This window comes from Aspergillus brasiliensis (assembly GCF_001889945.1).
Source record: "Aspergillus brasiliensis CBS 101740 unplaced genomic scaffold ASPBRscaffold_14, whole genome shotgun sequence".
NCBI lineage: Eukaryota > Fungi > Ascomycota > Eurotiomycetes > Eurotiales > Aspergillaceae > Aspergillus > Aspergillus brasiliensis.
Genome location: NW_027137455.1, coordinates 578,990 through 597,449, shown reverse-complemented (window position 1 = coordinate 597,449; position 18,460 = coordinate 578,990). Strand labels below are relative to the sequence as shown.

The window sequence follows — 18,460 nt, the reverse complement described above, 5'->3', positions numbered from 1 at the left end:
ACCTGGCGTGTTTCCTCATTCATTCATACATTCTTTTGCACTTATTCGTCACTCGTTAAATATACATCTACTAAAATGTTCCACCCAACCAACCTCCTCCCCCTCCTCGCCTCCTCAGCGCTGGCGCTGCCCGCCCTCACCACCCGCACCACCACCCAAGCTTCCACCTCCCTCTGCGGCGACTACGACTACATCATCCTGCAGGATTCACCATGGATCGTGTACAACATGCTGTACAACGCCGACGAGATCGTCGGCACCCAATGCACCGACTACGGCGAGATGACCACCTCCACCAATGGTACCAAGGAGGTCGTCTGGAGTAGTGTGACTGACATTGAATATGTCGAGAGCACGTAAGCACCCCCTTCCTATACCATACTAGCATCACTATATCTAACGATATGATTGTATAGGAACAACGTCCCCAAAGGATACTCCTTCGTCGGCCTCACCCAGAACCTGGAGACCAAGATCTCCGCGATCGACTCCATTCCTGCGGAATATACCTGGTCGAGAACAAACTCTACTGCTTTTAAGGGTACATACATACACACATACATACCTTTCCCCCTTCCCAATATTCATACTAATACTTATACTAATAATGATAATATGGTATAGGAAACGTCTGCTTCGACTTCATCACCTCCCCCACCAAAGGCGACAGCACCTCGACCTCCGCGCACGAACTCATGCTCTGGCTGCAATACGAAGGCGGACAGCTCCCCATCGGCTGGACCAACGGGGCTGTCACCACGATTGATAACCTCTTCGGTACCTCGTGGAAGCTCTATGAGGATGTGAATGAGGATTCGGGTGTTACTGTTAGCTCCCTGTTGCCGGATACGCAGTTCGAGGGCACCTTTGAGGGGGATTTGAAGGAGTGGTTGGTGGAGTTGGTGAATTTGGGGAAGTTTACCGAGGAGGCGTATGTGAATGTTGGGAATGGGGGGTGAGTTATTTTCCTCTTTTCGTTCGGGGTGATGATGTTGGGTGATGTTGGTTGGGATTGGCTAATGTGTGTTGCTGCAGTACGGAGTTCTTCTATGGTAACTCGGTTTTGAATGCGACTCTTGGGTTGCAGATTAATTTGGATTAGACTAGAATGGGATTGGATTTAGGATGGGATGGAGGTTGAGTGAGGGATGTTATTTCAACTTACTGACTGACTGGGACTGGTTTAGCTTGACTTGGGATGATTCTATAGCTGTGTTATTATTACATAAACTAGTAGGATGTTTCATGGCTAACCCTTATTACGGTTTTATACGTAGTAATGGAGATAAACGAGCGAACAAAGGAGCGACATGATAGAGAGAAGAAACAAAGGTCATCCTAGACATTATTGCACACAATACCATAATATATCCCTTTTACTTTCAAAGTTATATCTCGAGGAGGACTTATCACGCACGAAGAATATCTATCAAAACAACCATCTGAAGTTATTTACTCCGCTCATCCCTTATTCCCATGTCGACACAGCCCAACTCACCGTTTATCTACATTTAGATAAAAGGAGGTGGTGGTAAAAATGGGTTTTTTTTTTTTTTTTTCGACGAAGTTCGTGAAAGGATTGAATATCTATATATGGGTAGAACCCTAAAAGAGTCTTTATGACTGTAGACTGCTATCGGACATCTCCGGGGTCACGGTGTGCCTCTTTGGTTCGTTCCAAGTTCCTCACAATGGCATAAAGTTACTCGGCTTGGCCGTGTCTACTGTCTAAAGCTTGACCCCGCAATAAAGCAGGTTTGGTTGAAGAATAAAGTTGGCGGGGGAGTGCCATTACGTCTGTGGGGATGACCTCCGCATGGATAATCTGGGTATGTGATATGTTGAATGATACCCTGTTTTCATGGATGGTATACTTGTTCCTTAGTCCTGCGAGAGTAACTACATATAAAGTAGCAATTTATAGAGCATATTTTAAAAGATTGTAACTGCATTCTGATATAAACATAAATCCAAGCACTAATTTTGACTACTACAACTCGCTCAGTTTCTGAGCTACTTCATCCACTTCAACCCAAGTCTCTGGGTCAGATCGCTTACTCCCAAACTCCGGCAAGGCAAGAGAGGTAAACCGTTCCATATGATTCGCAACATGGGGCAAAAGTGAATCCGGACCCCGATTCTTATAGATGAGCTTCCGAGGGCAGAGCGGACATTCGGTGAGAACCTCCAGCCGGATCATAGGAGTCGCGTCCTTGCCCTTCTTCCAATGGACCGTGTCAAGGTGCTTATCCAGATCTTTCTTGGTCAGGAACTCGCAACTGTTGCACGGCTTTCCCTGAGCAAGACAAGGATCACACACCCAGTGCTCGACGGTCCCAAAACTCTCTTCGAGATGGGCGGTCAGTTCGTCGACGTGCTCGAACTCTTTGGGGTCATACTGTTTGCAGCAGGGCCAGAGACATGTAAATGGGAGTAGGTCGTGGTTGACATGTTCACTATTCGTAATGTTAGCTGATGTGTTCTTCTATATCATATCGATAACTTACTACCATGCTGTGCGCCCTGAATCGGACTCCAGTAGCATGTCACCACAATATGGGCAATGAAAAGTGCGCTCCTGACCCTCAAGGGTCTCCGCGGAAGGAGCCTTGGACTGAGAGGCCAGCTTCAACTGTCTCACTTCATCAGTGGATGGCAGCTGGGGTTGAAATTCATTCGTCGGAGGGACCTCAGATAGAGCGTCTCCCGTGCCATCAGCATCCCGGGCGGTGGCCCGCTTCTCCGCTGCCTTTCGCGACAAGTCAAGCCGAACGTATCGGCGCATTGTGGCGAAGATCAACCGGTGGGCCTGCTGTCGATTTTCCTGTTCAAGATAAGCCAGGGTTGATTTACCGCTGGGTAACTCCTGGCTATCGCCCGCTTCGTACTTCGGGAAGTCGATGTGATACCCTTGATAGTATTCTCGAACCAGGTCTTTCTTCAATCTGCGCAGTTCCTCAACATCTACATCACGGTGATGCTGATAGTCGGGGTCGTCTAGCTTTTCATAGTCCTCATATTTGAACTTGACCTTGGTTTCATAATATCTGGCGTCGTCGTAGGTGTCTGCCAGCATTTCGGCCAGTAAGCCGAGCTTCTCAAGCCGAAGCTGGACTTTCCCAAGTGCCTTTGTCAGTTTGGGCCACCCTTCAATTCTTGCTGGCCGTTCCAACTTAGGGCCGGACTCGTCACATTCGGATTCCTTGGACTCGTCATCTTCGTCGCTTTCATTGAACTGACCAGGACAACTCGGAATCATCTTCGTTACTGCCATACCGTTAGTGGGGAGAGCGCTTGGGGTGGGAGGTACCTACCAATCTCAATACAATCATCCAGTCCCTTGATCAAATTACGCAACCGTTGTACTGCATGAGGCCGGACGAATTCGTCGGTATGCAGCCCGCTGTCATCATAGATCCCGTTCGAGGTGGCGCAGATTCGAAGTTTCTGCCTCCAGTTCTTCTCAAAGTAGGCTTTCAGCTGTTCTGTCCTTTCTCTTAGCATTGCGTGTTGCAGACAGTCGTTGAGTTTGTGGAGAGCCGACATGGTCATCTCGCTGACTGATGGGCCGTCCATTGTGTTGTACGAGGTGTTTTAGTCAACGGGGAACCTGGATAAATAGCAACGAATCAGACAGATAGCAGAAGTTCGCTTGTGCTTTGCTCTCTGTATAGGGAGCAAGTTCGCTTGTCTTATACCCAACCAGATTCGCGTTACTCGTAATCAGGAAGACAATACAAGGGGAAAATCTGTGACAGACACGGTAAACTGCGAGGTGAACAACGAGCAGAACTACAAATAAACGATTATCGCAGTAATAGAATAAGCATGATTGTATCAATGCAGACTGGTCATGTCAATGTAGTCATTTCGATAGAACAATTCCTGTTTGGGACGCGTTTTCGACGGGGACTCCCGTTGAGCTATAGTCGATTGAAGGTGTTTGAGACATTGTCCATGTTCCGATGTAAATGAAAAAAATACAGCAGAAAAGCATGGCGACCATCCGTATTCGTCTTGACTGTTGACGGCAGCTTCAGTAATGGCAGAGATTGCATGCTTGTCGTCATGCCTCATGGCTTCATGACCAGTGCATCTTGGAGAAAAATCTCGGGGTGCAGTCCATACATATAGGAATTTTCGGATATTGACAAACAGTTCTGTTCGCTTTGTAAGGGTTCAACTGTAAGCTGGTACCTGCACTAACGTCATTGGCAGCTTGCTACATGAACCGCCAGGCCAAGTTCCAGCAATTTACCCGCGGGAACAACACATCCTGGAAGTAAATACGAAGCGTGCCGGTTTGGACGAGCGAGGCACTATTAAATGAGGGACTATTGGGTTCAAATGGCGGTTAAATCCATCGTGTCGCATCTGCACCTTGCTTCATTCCACAAGCGAGATGATCGCGTCGTCTGTCCATTTCAATATGGTTAACGTTAATATTCTTTGTCTGATGGACAAAGAGCTGTCTGTCTTCCATAATGTTGACTGCCATATGTCTATAGTCTACGGAGGAGTCCGCCAAGCAAGTGGCGCGACTGATTTAGGTTTGGTTCGACTGTAGTCCCAGCTTCAAAAGCTTCGCTTCTGTCAGGTCGTAGGGTTGATGGGGTACGTGCGGAAAGGCATGGGCCACTAGATAGGAGCAGAAGTCTCTGCGGGGAGCATAGCCAGCCACAGAGTGCAGGGCCATCTGCTAGAGGCCAGACTCCCAGCCAGTAGAAGATGAGCTCGGTCGCAGCAAACAGGAGGCACCAAGCCAGCTGTTTGGCCCGGAAGGATTCGACCGTCCGAGCAACCGTGCACCCCTAGCCAATGAAATTCCAGAACTCCTATTCTCCTTTTGTATCATGATATCATAGCTCCAAGTTCACCGTGTGGATTCCTTGTAGACGATAGGATCCAGTCACTGATGTTCGATCGTCATACTTGCATAGGCGGAGACGTCTGGGGTACTAAAACGCTTATGGTGAGCCAAATTCGGAAACTTGGAGTGACCTAGCAGTCACCCGTTTCTTGGTTCACGATAATCGGCGGAGATGATTGAGTGGCAGAAGAGAAGCATCGGTCTATGTCACGGGTAGCCTGATCGATGAAAACGAAGCAAGCGTGTCATCCAGACACTCCTATGATGCGATATCTAGAGAGTGGCTGACAGTAGCCAGAAGACTAGTTGCAGGTCGATAACCTGAAGGGAGAACTGAGCGGAACCTCCCTCTTCCGCCCGGAGCTCGTCCACGTGACGGCAGCGGAGATAACAGCCGGCGATAACTGTCACGGAGTCTCGGCACATTCCGATGTGCGCAACTCAAATCTACTCAAAATTCCTTGCCTCTGCCTCGCCACCCGCTCATCTCCTGGAAGCTTTGTATTATGTGACTGTTTCGGATGGGGCCTGATGTGCGTCACCTCTCCTAGCTTAAGCAGATCATCCAGATCACTTGACGCAAAGCTGAAGCAATTCTAACACCATTCTTTGTGTGCTTCATTTCTCAGCCTGAACACTTCCAATCGCCATGATCTTCACGATGATGTTTACTTCGTACATTCGTATCCAATATATCATCTCCCATTGGAGAGTCTGAAGTGCTGGTACTAGTGCTACTGTGCTAACTGCTAAAGTATGGATCCTAGAATGTTCTTCGTTTCGAGAACCATTCCTCCGGCCGAGGACTAGCTAGATCCAGTAGAGAGAACCGGACACGATCCATCGGGACCAGCAACGCCCACCGGGAGGCTCAACAATATTAATATTATAATATGATAATCAAAGTGAAGACGGCTCGGACTCGGGGGGTGCTACTCCGGTGAGGGAGGATAAAACCTCGTATCCCGCCACTGTGATTCGTGGTTACGGTGGCGGGTACCTGCAGCACAGGCCGGTTCATCGTTTGCCCGCTCGCTTCCCAGTCTGCAGTGGCCACGCACACCGTGGACATTCCTCCCTAGCGAGATTGCCACCCAGGCGATTCCATGACCAACAGGATTAGCAAGGGTTGATGGGAAGTCGGCATAAGAGGGATTTTATCTATCTGTAGGGTTAAAGCGACTGATAAAGATAGTTATCGACGCGGTAGAATATCCCTGGGAACGACCATATGGCGATCTTCTGCACGATAGTGGAATGCTTGCTGCACTTTAGCTTTAAGCTCCTGGACCAAAAAGGCGACCGGCTGCTGTCTAGGCCTCAAGCTGCCTAGCGGATCCTGGTTCCGGATAGTGGGCAATATCGCCAAGTGCCAGAAGAGGGACTGCAATCTATTGCTGTAACTATTTAGTCTAGTCTGAATGGGCAGCCGAGCAAGTTAGGGACGACAATTAGTCAAACCACATGGTTGATAGATACTACCTCTCGAGTTTATCTGCCGAGTATCTCCTGCCCACGCGGTAATCTCTTGCGGGGAAGCGACCATCGGAACTGGCATGAGCTCACGATGCCGTTCTGTCGGCAGACATGTCCGGATAAGGATGGGAGTGTACAGCGTAGCATCTAAGACCAGGCGGGATCCGAGGGCCGCTGGGAGCGACAGCGCCGTGCTTGGCGGAGCCATCCATGGTTTCCTGGTGTCATCTTAATCTTCATGATTGGCGCGGATACTCCGCCATCGGGGGAATGACCAATTAGTCGTGGTCATTAACCTCGGAAGCGGTCCGATCAACGAGTGTCCGGTGAGGGAGGAACCGTTGCTTGTCTCAAAACGGTAGAAACATACGATGGACCTTTGCCTCAGTTGCTGACTTGCTTGGGTTTTCCCCACAAGCCCGGCCTCTGAATCAGTGAATCAGTGTTGCCTTTCACTGCCTCACCGTCAGCTCCCCAATCTTCTTTTGGTGTCCCCAGGATTCTCGGCTTGTCACTCGTGCCTGCCCGAAACTCAATCCTGCTGGTGCCTCTCAAATCCACCGGATATCATTCACAGACTTTTCCCCGAGACTTCCTTTTATTCTTCCCCATTCCCCCCCATTTCTGCCTCCACCCTTCTCCTTCTCTTCACCTCCTCTTTCCCTCCTCTACTCCTCTACTCCTCCTCTTCACCTCACCGTCTTCCTCCTACTCCTCCATCTTCTTCCCTTACCGTCCGCCTCTTAATCACCTTCTCACCTCACCACCATGGAGGCCGTTCACGACAGCCCCCCTCCCTACGCCACTGATGGCATCGACGAGAAGAAGGAGGATATCAGTCAGGTGGAGCAGAACCTCAAGCCGGGTGTGGAGGAGGCCGACGCTTTTGGTAACGAGGAATTTGCGGAAATCAAGTACAAGACCTTGAAGTGGTGGTATGTATCCGTTCTCCGCCTTCCCACCATTCCCACTTAATTTCCTGCTAACACATTCACAACAGGCAATGTGGACTGCGTAAGCTTTCTCTCGACTTCTCTCTGCATCAGCAAACTCTAATATCCCCGCAGTCATGATTTGCGAGTCGGTCTCGCTGGGTGTGCTCTCGCTACCCGCCGCCGTTGCAACCCTGGGTTTCGTCCCGTAAGTCTCGCCGGAATGATGATGCAACCTTCCAGCCGGCTAACTTTCTACCATTCAGGGCCGTCATCCTCATCGTGGGTCTTGGTATTCTCGCGACCTACACCGGTTACAACATTGGATTGTTCAGAGAACGCTATCCGCACATTCAGAACCTCGCCGATGCGGGTGAAATCCTGATGGGCCGTTTTGGCCGGGAACTCTTCGGCCTGGGCCAATTCCTCTTTTGCATTTTCGTCATGGGCAGCCATCTCCTGACCTTCCGTGTCATGATGAACACCATCACCGACCATGGCACCTGTTCCATCGTCTTCAGTGTGGTTGGCATGGTCATCTCCATGGTCCTCTCGATCCCCCGTACCATGAAGGGCATGACCTGGATTTCCTTTGCCTGTGAGTTCCCTCCTCTCTGTGTGTCTACGCATCATTATTCTGACTGGTGTCTGCGATTCAGCCTTCCTCAGTATCTTCAGCGCTGTCATGATCACCATGATCGGTGTGGGTGTTGAGAAGCACCCCGGTCGCATCATCGAGGCCACCGTCGACACCACCCTCTACACGGCCTTCACCGCGGTCTCCAACATCGTCTTCGCCTACTGTGCGCACGTCGCCTTCTTCGGTCTCATTGCTGAGATGGAGAAGCCCAAGGACTTCAAGAAGTCGCTGTTCATGCTGCAGACCTTCGAAATCAGTCTGTACGTGACTGCCGCCTGCGTCATCTACTACTACGTCGGCAAGGATGTGCAATCCCCCGCCCTCAGCTCCGCCGGTCCTCTTCTGAAGAAGGTTGCCTATGGAATTGCCATTCCCACCGTAAGTAAACCTACTAAAGGATTCTGTTTGTATGCACGACACTAACGGGGTTGCAGATCGTCGGTGCCGGTGTTGTCAATGGTCACATTGGCTTGAAGTACATCTACTTCCGCACTTGCTCCAAGTCGGGTCTCATCCACAGCCGCAGTCGCCGCTCGGTCGCCGTCTGGATCGCCTTGGGCTTGGCCTGCTGGCTGGTTGCCTGGATTATCGCGGAGGCCATCCCTGTCTTCAGCGACCTCAACTCTCTGATTGTAAGTCTCTCATCCAACCAGACGGTCTATCCTCTGGCGCGTCTCGCTAATAATATGATGCAGAGCGCTCTCTTCGCTAGTTGGTTCAGTTACGGTCTCAGTGGCATCTACTGGCTCCACCTGAACTATGGCCAGTGGTTTGCCAGCCCCCGCAAGATCGCCATGACCGTGCTGAATATCAGTATCGCCGTGTTCGGTTTGGTGCTGTGCGTCCTGGGTCTCTATGCCTCGGGAACGGCCATCCACAGCGATGCCAACAGCAATAGCTTCACCTGTGCCAACACGGACAGCTGAAGAGGCATCAATATTCTTCATATCAATAATGGCGTTTATGAGCGAATCTTTTTGCCGCGTGTCTGGGACCGCGGCAGATGACGGCGTGACGGGTTTATTTGCATCCACGGACTAGCTAATGATTTATTCATGATTCATAATATGTTACCATTTATTCTTCTATTCCAAGATTTGTTAGTCTTTTCAGGTGGAGCGATGCGATTGTATTCTTTTATCCTCATTGACATGGGTGAAATAGACCTTACAAATGGATGCAGCGGCAAGACACATTAATAATACTTCTCGGCATGAAGACTACCGTTCACACGGATTCAGTAAAGATTACATATGGCCCTTGAACAGGGCGCGGGACGTGACTGTAATAAACCTCATGGCAAAGTTGGCATAATACATGGATTGCCTATCATCTAGTCAGAGTTTTGCTTCCCTAGAAGATGATTGACCAGTCGTTGTCGCTATTCGAGATATATCTATATCCAAAATATACAATACCAGCAGAATACCATTCGAAATGAGTTCACGAAAAAGAAAGAAAGAGTAGAATGAATCCGTTGTTTCCATGTGAGCGCTTGTACTAGCAGTAGGGATAAGTATACAGTTGGTAGAATTGCGACTCATCCGACAAAAACTGTATTGCCGTTCTTTCCCGGAGATGAGAATGAAAGACTACTTACAGTACTGCCAGATGTATAGCAAATAACTGCTTGCAAGTCAATTGCTTTCTTCCAATTGGATTGTTATTGAGTGCTGGCACAACTGCGAGGACTAGTTATGAATGGGCGCGAGGTGAGATAATGCTAGCTGACTAAGCTACCTTTGCATAAACAGAAAGGACACTATACCATTCAAGGTTAGATGCTTTCTGGTCTCTCTCGCCTCAGGCACTCAGGCAGTACCGTGCAATCCGGACAAACCACAGGCACCAGCCATGCAGCCATCCCAAGTACTTCCCTTTCGGCCGTCTATCGAGCCTTAATGTTGTCATGCCTACGCGTGCAGAGTTGACAACCCAGGCTTGCGACATCTGCCGAAAGCGCAAGGTCAAATGCAATGTGACTCCGTCATCGACCGACGCCCCTTCGCGATGTGGGCGCTGCGCCAGACTAGATCTGCCTTGCACCTTTCTGTCTCCGTCCCGGACGCGAGGCCCAAAGAAACGGTATGCTGCTTGGCTTCTTGGCTAGCGAGAGGTCAATGCTAATGTACTCCAGGTCACGGACAGGATCTCCGGCACACGCACAGCCAGATGGAGGAACTGAGGACAGCCGGGGTGTGGGTGCCGTCAAGTATCCCACGGATGATCTATGCGATCGGCGCCTGTTCTCCTGCATCATGCAGGACTATCTAGACTATCTCTATCCATTGATCCCCATAGTGCATCGCCCGTCTTTTCGACAGTCCTTGCAAGAGGACCGGGATCGCGAGGACAGCGGATTCCTCGGGCTCGTCACTGCCATCGCTGCGGTGGTGATCGCCACCATGCCCAGCAGATTTTATTCATATCGGTCGGCCAGCCCGCCCTTGAGGTTCACATCGCGCAGGGAAATGGTCCGTCATTGCTATGATAAAATCCTGCGGTTGAGGGACTCGACCTACTTCGACCGCATCAACTTCCAGAAGTTTGCCATCTCGTACTTGCTGTATGCTGCATTCCGGCAGTTGGGGGAATACAACTGGTCCCGCATGTTAGATGTGGAAGCGACACAGATTGCCCGCTTGTTGAACCTCCATCGCATCTCGGAATATGATGGACTTAACTGCATTGAGACTCAACTGCGGAAGAAGGGCTTCTGGTTGATCTTCTACGGATTCGTGTAAGTGCGCCATCTCCATAAGCGTAACGGCAGTCACTCATGCAACCAGTCACAATCAATTGCAGAATGTGCTAGGAGAGCGCTTGTCGTACTTAGACCACATTCTTCTTCATTCCATCAACCCGGAAGATCTTATGCCGCTTGAAGTCGATGACGAAATGATCTTCGAGAACGAGGTGCTCATGCCACCATCCCCCACTCCGTGCCTGGTGACGGGTTTTATCCTCCATTCACGGGTGTTCTGGGCTGCGGTTAGGAGCCCCTGTGCAGAATCACCGGATGAGCCGTGCCCCTGTGTAAGGGCTCGTGACTCGGCCGTGCAGGTAGCATATATCCAGGAGCGTCTCCATGATCTACGATTCTTACTGGAGGATATCCCGCCTCTGCTCCGGCCATGGCAGCCATCGGGTGAGGCTATCGCTAACAACGGTGGGAGCATTGGTGTGGCGGAGACGACGCAGTCACACTTCGCTTCTATGCGGGCGAACTTACATGTTACGCATCTGTGGCTACAAAGCTTGCTTGTGGACCAGCTGGAGGCAGTGCAGGCGCACAAGCCAGAGCCATCACTGATTCCTCCCAATCACATACAACCCATGGTAGATGCAAAATCGTTGTGGCTACAGAGGGAGGAGCTTTGTCGGCAGCTCTTCTGCATCCTCTACAGCCTACCTCAGATTAACTTGGAAGCGAACGGTCTACATTTGGCGTACAAAGTGCGCGATATCGCGGCGGGCCTGTTGGTATGCCCATTCCATCCTGCCGGCCCGGAAGCAGAGCGAGCCGCCGAGTATCTACGACAGTCGACCGACATCTTGTCCCGCCTGGACAGCAGCGAAGGCATGGTTACGATGCATCTACAAACCTGGATAGATACAGATCGAATGAAGAGTACTTAACAATCGTGTCGTGGTATTTGATCCAACCCGCTCAGAGCCCCGACCAGAAAGTGGTCTCATCCATTTCAATGGAGTCTTCTAAGAACACACCACGGCTACTGGTTCCCAGCATGATTCGATATGTGCCACTGTGGCTGCACCAGCTACTGCTCTTCTCATCCCAGAAGCTCGTCGCGCGGACAAGATCTAGGGGAATCTGCACCACCTCTTCGGCACCGGGTTCTAACCAGACCTTTCGGAACTCTTTCAGCTCCTTCAGTGGTCGCTTGATCGGCGGCGATACCGGCGCGACATATAACTGTACCACCTCTGCTCCAGCCCTGGATCCGGTATTGCGCAACGTGCAGGTGGCTTGCAGTGAATTTGAACCCCTTTGGAGGGACAGACCCGACAGTTCGAATGTCGTGTACGACAGGCCGTGCCCGAAAGGGAACAGCGGGTCGATCTCAATCTCATCATAGAAACGGTAGCCTACATAGACATCCTCACCATACAGGACTCTACCACCCTCGGATCGGTAGTTGAAATAGGTGGGGTTGTTCTTGACGTGTCGGGGGAATGTGAGTGGAAGTTTGCCACACTAGACATCGAATGAGTTAGCAGCGCCAGACAGGCTGGAAAGAAAACCTACCGGATTCACATCACCGAAGATGACATCCGCAAGGCCATTGCCAGTTTCGTTACCCCCATACCAGGCATGCAGCACCGCCTTTGCGTTCTGAATCCAGGGCATCTCCACTGGGGTTCCACTCTGCAGAACCACAACCGTGTCCGGATTGACCTCGAGCACACGAGAAATCAACTCATCTGTATACGGTGGCAGGCTCATGCTTGTGCGGTCCTCGCCCTCCGATTCCCATTCCGCACTCAGCCCGGCCACGAGGACGACCTGGTCAACCGATGCAGCCAGCTGCACAGCTTCTTCGATGCCGGTGTGCGGCGAGAGCTGCGGACAAGCGCCAAATCGGAAGCCACCGTGACCGAAGTCGACTACGCCGGGGACCTTGAATGTGCTGGTTTTGGCACATCCCCACTGCACATGGATCTTGTACCGCTGACCGGCCGTGAGTTCCAGTGTGCCTCTTTCCTCCATGGTACCGCTGCCAAGGAAGCTAGATCCCGGCCTTTGTACATTGGCGTTATTTACCAGCAGGTTACCATCCACAAAGAGTTTGCCCGTCCCTTGCACACACAGACCAAAGTCGTAGAGGCCGGATTTCTCTGGCACAAAGTACCCCTCCGCGTCTGCATACCACACTGGTTGCAGCTTTGGATGGTTGTAGTCGAGGAAGAATACCATCGAGTCTGTCTCGTGACGTTCCTCGAGTGGTATTCTGTTCGCTACGGTGGGGGGTTCATTGAATATTTTCAAGGTAAAGCCAGTCAGACCGTCCTGCGTGCGCAGGCGCTTTCCCAGCAAGGGCAAGTTTTGGTGTCCATATATCCCCTGGGCGAACTCCACGCCACCCGAAGCTGAGTTTGAGATACCCTCAAATGGGGTTACAGCTTCGTAGGGATTGAGCGCTGCACTGCCGCCTCCACAGTAGGTAGCGATCTTGGAATTAGGGCCGATGACGGCTATCTTCTTGGTCTTGTCCAGCGGCAGAATGTTGCCATCGTTTTTGAGCAGGACGACTGCTTCCGAGGCGATCTTCCTCAGTAGTTGTCTATCCTCGGCGCGGTTCAGCTGCAACTCCGGGGCACGCTCAGGGATACCTGATCGGCTGGCTTGTTGGACCAGACGTAGCACAGCGCGAACACGGGCATTCACCGTCGCCAGGGGTACTTTGTTTGCGGTGATGGCATGTGTCAGGGCACTGCCGCGCCATCTGGTTGGCCCTGGCATTTCGAGATCGAGTCCGGCGTGGATGGCCTCGGATGTGCTATATGTTCCAAACCTGCCAGGGTCAGTGATGAATAAAGGAACAAGTGTGGTCGGAAACCTACCAGTCGCTCATCAACAAGCCCTCCCAGCCCCATTCTTCCCGTAGGATGTTCTGAAGAAGCCCCGGACTCTCCGATGCATGAAGCCCGTTCACTTTGTTATACGCCGTCATGATAGCCTCGGGCTTTCCCAGAGCGATCGCAATCATGAAAGGCAGGAGATAGATCTCCCTCAGCGCCCGATCGGTGAGAATGGAATTGACAGCCATGCGCTCATGTTCCTGATCATTGCAGACAAAGTGTTTGAGTGTTGCCACAATGTTCTCCTCCTTTAACCCCTTGCAATAATGACCTGCTATGATGCCCGATAGCAGCGGGTCTTCCGAGAACGACTCGAACCCACGGCCTCCCAGCGGACCTCTCTGAATGTTTATCGTTGGGCCCAGGACGACATGGGCGCCTTTGGCCTTGGCCTCCGCCGCTAGTAGATGCCCAACCTGCACGGCGAGATCTCTGTCAAACGTCGCTCCGATGGCTGTACCGCAGGGAAGACACGCTGCAGGCACGCTGCCAAAGAAGCGGGTGCCGCGGACGCCATTCGGACCATCGGAGAGTCGAATCGACGGGATACCGAGTCGGGGGATGGGGACGGTGTGCCAGAAATCGTCACCTAGCCACTGTCAGCTTCATCGGTAAGTAGCAGCGCTCGCGGGTTACCTGTTAGAAGGGCAACTTTCTCATCTAGGGTCAGTTGCTTGATGAGATCCTCGATATCGGCATTTGCGATCTGGACGAAGGCCTTGTCTGTCTCCGCGGCTTGTACGGAGGGCATGATGCTTCAATCGCCGTGTGAGGGAATGATGTGGTCGGGAGCTGGGAACAGAATGCTCGCTCGCAGGTTCCAACATTCTGTCTAGCCATGGGCGCACCATCTAATTAAGTTCTCCCATCGCGGAGATGGGCATTGCAGTGCATCTTACGAATACATAGGGAGTCGCACCGGCCGACCGAGCCAGCAGGAATGGGGTGATCTTTGGGTCGACGGGCCAGCTCCACCAGCTCCGCGAGTTCTGATTGCTTCTCGAAGTCATCCAGACCCATGGCGACTGGCTTAGGGCATCCCCAATTCTCCGTTTCTCCTTTTCCCCGTTTCTCCGTGTCTCCCCGACTGCTGGCGATGCCCTACCCCGACTTCCCCCAGTTCTCCACACCGTCTCACCTGCCGTTCCCCAGCTACCCGTGCGTCGGTTCAATGCCTGATGACCGTCTAGCGTCTTCCGCGTCCTCGGTATGAGTGCACCCGCCTCGCTACCATTGGCGGTATAGCATGGCTTTGGTCTCGGAATATACGCAGGGAACAAGCTCTAGTAGCATCAACGGCATCGGTCGATAGCCGTTTTGTCCGCGAGAAGCCACACGGGACATAACCAGCGGAGACACGAGGAATAAACCGCCGACATATCGGTGCCCTCAGGCCACTCTTCAAATAGCCTGTGCCTCCTCCATTTGCCCATGCCGATTTTTGGTTTCTTTTCCACGCTGCAACTGACAATGGGCATCAGCAAAGCGGACACCGCGAGCAAGCCTGTAGGAGAGGACCACCTCGCGGCGGTCCTCCCCTCAGGGCCGGCATGGTACAAGCAGCCTCATTTGGTGCGACTCAACCTCATCATCCTCTCATTGGTTATGTTTTCCTCCGCCAACGGCTATGACGGATCTCTCATGAACGGTCTTGAAGCCTTGGACCAGTGGAAAGTTTTTATGAACTATCCGGCCGGCGCAAAACTGGGCTGGTTGAATGCGATCTACTGGCTGGGCTGCGGCATTGGCTACCCAACTGCCGCTTGGATTTCCAACCGGTATGGACGCAAGCCCGGCGTCTACGTCGGATATCTCTTCTTGATCCTAGGCTGCGTCCTCCAGACGGCGGCTCCGAATGCAGTTGCTTTCATGCTTGCTCGTCTCTTTCTGGGGGGTGCGTCGGCCCTGTTCGGCAATGCCGTTCCCCTGCTCATCAACGAGATTGCTTACCCCACGCACCGCGGCATGCTCAACTCGCTGTTCATGTCCGGCTGGTATGTCGGTGGAACTGTCGCTGCTTGGGTTGTGTTCGCCTCTCGTACATATGATTCCTCCTGGGCCTGGCGCCTCCCATCTGTTCTCCAAGCCCTGGTGCCTGTCGTTGGATTGCCGGGATTCCTTCTCGCCCCGGAAAGCCCTCGCTGGTTGATCTCGGTCGGCCGCAACGAGGAGGCACGAGCAATCCTGACCCGCTATCACGCTGCCGGCGACGAGACATCCGCGCTTGTAGCTTACGAGTTTGTCGAGATCAGTTCGACCATCCGGGCCGAGCAAGAAGCCCACAGCAGCGCCAGCTACATCGAGATGGTGAAGACCCCGGGGAACCGCTGGCGGCTGATGATCTCCATCACCTTGGGACTATTTGCACAGTGGTCCGGCAACGGCGTCGTCTCGTACTACCTGTCACTCATCCTCGACTCAGTCGGAGTCACCAGCGTCCGTGACCAGACACTCATCTCCGCCTGTCTGCAAATGTGGGACCTCATCTTCGCTGCCTTGGGCGCATTCCTAATCGACCGACTCGGTCGCCGTCCGCTCTTCCTTGCGTCAGCAGTTATAATGTTCATCAGCTACGTGCTGGTGACTGCGCTCTCGGGGTCGTTTAAAGCCACGAATGACGCGGCCACGGGGGCGGCTGTGATTCCATTCCTGTTTATCTTCTTCTCAGGATATTGCATTGCTTTGTGAGTACCAGCACTACCAACATAGTAGATTCATGCTAATGTGGTATTTTTTAGAACACCATTTCTAACTTCGTATCCCTGCGAAATCTGGCCATACCGACTCCGATCCCGCGGGTTGACAGTCACCTGGGTGGCCACGATCGTCGGCATGTTCTTCAATACGTTTGTGAATCCGATTGCGTTGGATGCGATTGAGTGGCGGTATTACATTGTGTTTATTGTCGTGTTGGTACTGTTTGGGGTCACTGCGTTCTTCTTTTACCCGGAGACGAAGGGGTATACCCTGGAGCAGGTGGCGGTGATATTTGATGGGCCGGGAATGGGAGTAGATAGGGATGAAGAGGATGCAGAGAAGAAGGTGGATAGCGTTCATGAGGAGAGTGTAGCTACCTGATATACTACCAGCAATATCATCAAAGATACTAAACTATTTACTACGAAGTAAACTCGTCTAACACCCGCTCCACCTCCCCGGGTAAATCATAATCAAATACCTCTTGCTGCTGCCGACTAAGCAGTGAAGGAAAGAAGCCTACCATAATCACACATTAGCATAAACCACCAATAAACAACCCACAGAAGAAAAAGGTATAACTAACCTAGAATCCACATCCCCCAATACATCACCAACTCCCCCACCCACCCGAACCTACTATCCCTCTTACTCCCCTGCACCGTCCTCGCTCGATCCAATATCCTCTGCACCCTTGGCATCCTCATCCCCATATACTTCTTACAAGCCATTTGAAGTGCCTGTTTCTCCCCCACCCTAGATAATATATCTATCCCAGATACCATCCCCCCGGACATCTGTTGCTGGTAGATAATCCCCACCTCATGCGCCACCAACCTCGCCAACACCTCCGCATCCTCTAATGCCTGCGACGCGCCCTGCCCAGACGTCGTAGGGAGTGCATGTGCGGCGTCGCCGACGAGGACGATCCCTTCTTTGGACCAGGTGGGGAGAGGCGGGGTGGTCCATGTTGGGTATATGGATTCTACCTCGATAGAGTTTAGGATGTGGTGTACGAGGGGGTCGGTCCATGTGGTGTAGCGGGTGTGGAGTTGTGCGAGCATATCGTTCATATCGATGTTGATGTTTTGGCTCTTCGGAGGGGTAGAGGTATGTGGAGGGGAGTATGTAGTCCACCATGCTATGGTATTTCCTGGTGAGGAGGAGACAGAATATGCTGATGATGTATCGGATGTATCAGGGGAAGAGGTATTAGAGTAGAAGTATCCGAAGAACCCACTCCCGCTGAAGAGGAAGTTCATTGATCCTGCTCCGGGCAGAGGGATATCACTATCCCTGGGGGTTGGGAGGAACCCGCCGATGCCGATTAGGCCTCTAGATACTTTATCAGTACCATATATTACTCTTAGGTATAAGGGTAGAAGGTATACTCATAATGCGGCGGATACGCATCTTCTCCATCAAAAAGTGCCTTCCTCACCACACTCCACAACCCATCCGCCCCAACCACCAGATCCGCTTCTACGGGCTCACTCCCATCCACGAAGGTAATTACATTCCTCTCTGTAGAATGTGCACGCACACTCGCGACCCGCTTATTGATGATGATCTCGTCGGGGACGCGTGCTCGGAGACATTGCCAGATGTTGTGGCGGCTTGTGCCGAGGAGGTGGATTTCTTTACCTTTATCACTACCACCACTGCTTGTGGTGGTGCTGCTGCTACTGCACGGCAGCCGCATCAATACCCGGCCGTGTTTATCTTTCAGATTGCCATGGTTCACCATGTACCCTCCGCGCACGGCGTCGCGGAGGAGGTCCGAGTCGAGACGTTCTAGTATGCGAAGGCCGTTGGGGGCGATGCCGAGGGCGCCGCCTATGGTTGGGTTTGAGGAGGAGGTGGAGTGGGCTTCGTAGATGGTGTATTCATGATCTTGGGTGGGTGGTGGCGGTGGTGGGAGATGTTTTCGCAGGGTGAGGTACGCTGCGCAGCCGGAGATGCCGGCGCCGATGATTACGATTTTCATTTCGATTCTTGAAGAAGCTGTAAGCTGTAAGCTGTGGTGTAAGTGTTGAAAGGAGGTGGTGGTGGTGGTGGAGTGGGGATAAGCTCGAGGTGAGGAGTCATTATGATGCTGCTGCGGGACGATCCGATGATGGTCGAAGTTTATTACTTGCTACCGGATGATGGCTACTTTGGTTACAGAGTTTGATTTGAGTATCCGATTGGTAGTGATATATGTTCAACTAATGTACAATGTACAATGACAGATGGTTTACA

The 18,460-nt window shown here is 52.0% G+C and overlaps 8 protein-coding genes across 8 annotated transcripts; 4 read left to right on the top strand and 4 right to left on the bottom strand.

Annotated features, from left to right (window-relative positions):
• Window positions 1-75: 75 nt before the first annotated feature.
• Window positions 76-1,102, top strand: ASPBRDRAFT_134657 (uncharacterized protein; the record flags this gene model as incomplete). Its single annotated transcript, XM_067618631.1, has 4 exons — window positions 76-356; window positions 417-541; window positions 625-955; window positions 1,036-1,102. 4 exons carry the CDS (start codon window positions 76-78, stop codon window positions 1,100-1,102), a joined length of 804 nt encoding a protein of 267 aa, XP_067475245.1.
• Window positions 1,103-1,989: 887 nt separating this feature from the next.
• ASPBRDRAFT_185828 (uncharacterized protein) lies at window positions 1,990-3,576 on the bottom strand (the record flags this gene model as incomplete). The annotated part of the gene is made up of 3 exons (XM_067620054.1): window positions 1,990-2,456; window positions 2,508-3,267; window positions 3,315-3,576. 3 exons carry the CDS (start codon window positions 3,574-3,576, stop codon window positions 1,991-1,993), a joined length of 1,488 nt encoding a protein of 495 aa, XP_067475244.1.
• Window positions 3,577-6,065: 2,489 nt separating this feature from the next.
• ASPBRDRAFT_33836 (uncharacterized protein) lies at window positions 6,066-6,558 on the bottom strand (the record flags this gene model as incomplete). The annotated part of the gene is made up of 2 exons (XM_067623165.1): window positions 6,066-6,267; window positions 6,437-6,558. The coding sequence occupies 2 exons, from the start codon at window positions 6,556-6,558 to the stop codon at window positions 6,066-6,068; spliced, it is 324 nt and encodes a 107-aa protein (XP_067475243.1).
• Window positions 6,559-6,786: 228 nt separating this feature from the next.
• On the top strand, window positions 6,787-9,169 carry ASPBRDRAFT_160774 (neutral amino acid permease). The gene is made up of 7 exons (XM_067619476.1): window positions 6,787-7,281; window positions 7,347-7,360; window positions 7,414-7,486; window positions 7,545-7,876; window positions 7,938-8,296; window positions 8,353-8,550; window positions 8,614-9,169. The coding sequence occupies exons 1-7, from the start codon at window positions 7,115-7,117 to the stop codon at window positions 8,842-8,844; spliced, it is 1,374 nt and encodes a 457-aa protein (XP_067475242.1). The 5' UTR covers window positions 6,787-7,114; the 3' UTR covers window positions 8,845-9,169.
• Window positions 9,170-9,827: 658 nt separating this feature from the next.
• ASPBRDRAFT_58568 (uncharacterized protein) lies at window positions 9,828-11,557 on the top strand (the record flags this gene model as incomplete). The annotated part of the gene is made up of 3 exons (XM_067627923.1): window positions 9,828-10,003; window positions 10,056-10,658; window positions 10,708-11,557. 3 exons carry the CDS (start codon window positions 9,828-9,830, stop codon window positions 11,555-11,557), a joined length of 1,629 nt encoding a protein of 542 aa, XP_067475241.1.
• A 31-nt stretch (window positions 11,558-11,588) lies between these two features.
• On the bottom strand, window positions 11,589-14,637 carry ASPBRDRAFT_185821 (beta-glucosidase H; the record flags this gene model as incomplete). The annotated part of the gene is made up of 4 exons (XM_067620053.1): window positions 14,159-14,637; window positions 13,505-14,111; window positions 12,189-13,455; window positions 11,589-12,137 (listed from the first exon to the last, which is right to left on the bottom strand). The coding sequence occupies exons 1-4, from the start codon at window positions 14,271-14,273 to the stop codon at window positions 11,589-11,591; spliced, it is 2,538 nt and encodes an 845-aa protein (XP_067475240.1). The 5' UTR covers window positions 14,274-14,637.
• A 355-nt stretch (window positions 14,638-14,992) lies between these two features.
• ASPBRDRAFT_33832 (uncharacterized protein) lies at window positions 14,993-16,600 on the top strand (the record flags this gene model as incomplete). The annotated part of the gene is made up of 2 exons (XM_067623164.1): window positions 14,993-16,206; window positions 16,261-16,600. 2 exons carry the CDS (start codon window positions 14,993-14,995, stop codon window positions 16,598-16,600), a joined length of 1,554 nt encoding a protein of 517 aa, XP_067475239.1.
• On the bottom strand, window positions 16,157-18,273 carry ASPBRDRAFT_47520 (FAD-dependent oxidoreductase). Its single transcript, XM_067625867.1, has 4 exons — window positions 17,611-18,273; window positions 16,806-17,554; window positions 16,261-16,738; window positions 16,157-16,206 (listed from the first exon to the last, which is right to left on the bottom strand). Exons 1-3 carry the CDS (start codon window positions 18,204-18,206, stop codon window positions 16,641-16,643), a joined length of 1,443 nt encoding a protein of 480 aa, XP_067475238.1. The 5' UTR covers window positions 18,207-18,273; the 3' UTR covers window positions 16,157-16,206; window positions 16,261-16,640.
• Window positions 18,274-18,460: the final 187 nt, after the last annotated feature.

Bases quoted from the DNA above. Each gene is read 5' to 3' on its own strand.
- ASPBRDRAFT_160774 (XM_067619476.1), top strand. From the start codon at position 7,115: ATGGAGGCCGTTCACGACAGCCCCCCTCCCTACGCCACTGATGGCATC. The intron at 8,297-8,352 runs GTAAGTAAACCT...ACGGGGTTGCAG, and splicing joins ATGGAATTGCCATTCCCACC to ATCGTCGGTGCCGGTGTTGT. The intron at 8,551-8,613 runs GTAAGTCTCTCA...AATATGATGCAG, and splicing joins GCGACCTCAACTCTCTGATT to AGCGCTCTCTTCGCTAGTTG.
- ASPBRDRAFT_47520 (XM_067625867.1), bottom strand. From the start codon at position 18,206: ATGAAAATCGTAATCATCGGCGCCGGCATCTCCGGCTGCGCAGCGTAC. The intron at 17,555-17,610 runs GTATACCTTCTA...TAAAGTATCTAG, and splicing joins GCGTATCCGCCGCATTATGA to AGGCCTAATCGGCATCGGCG. The intron at 16,739-16,805 runs GTTAGTTATACC...TGATTATGGTAG, and splicing joins TTGGGGGATGTGGATTCTAG to GCTTCTTTCCTTCACTGCTT.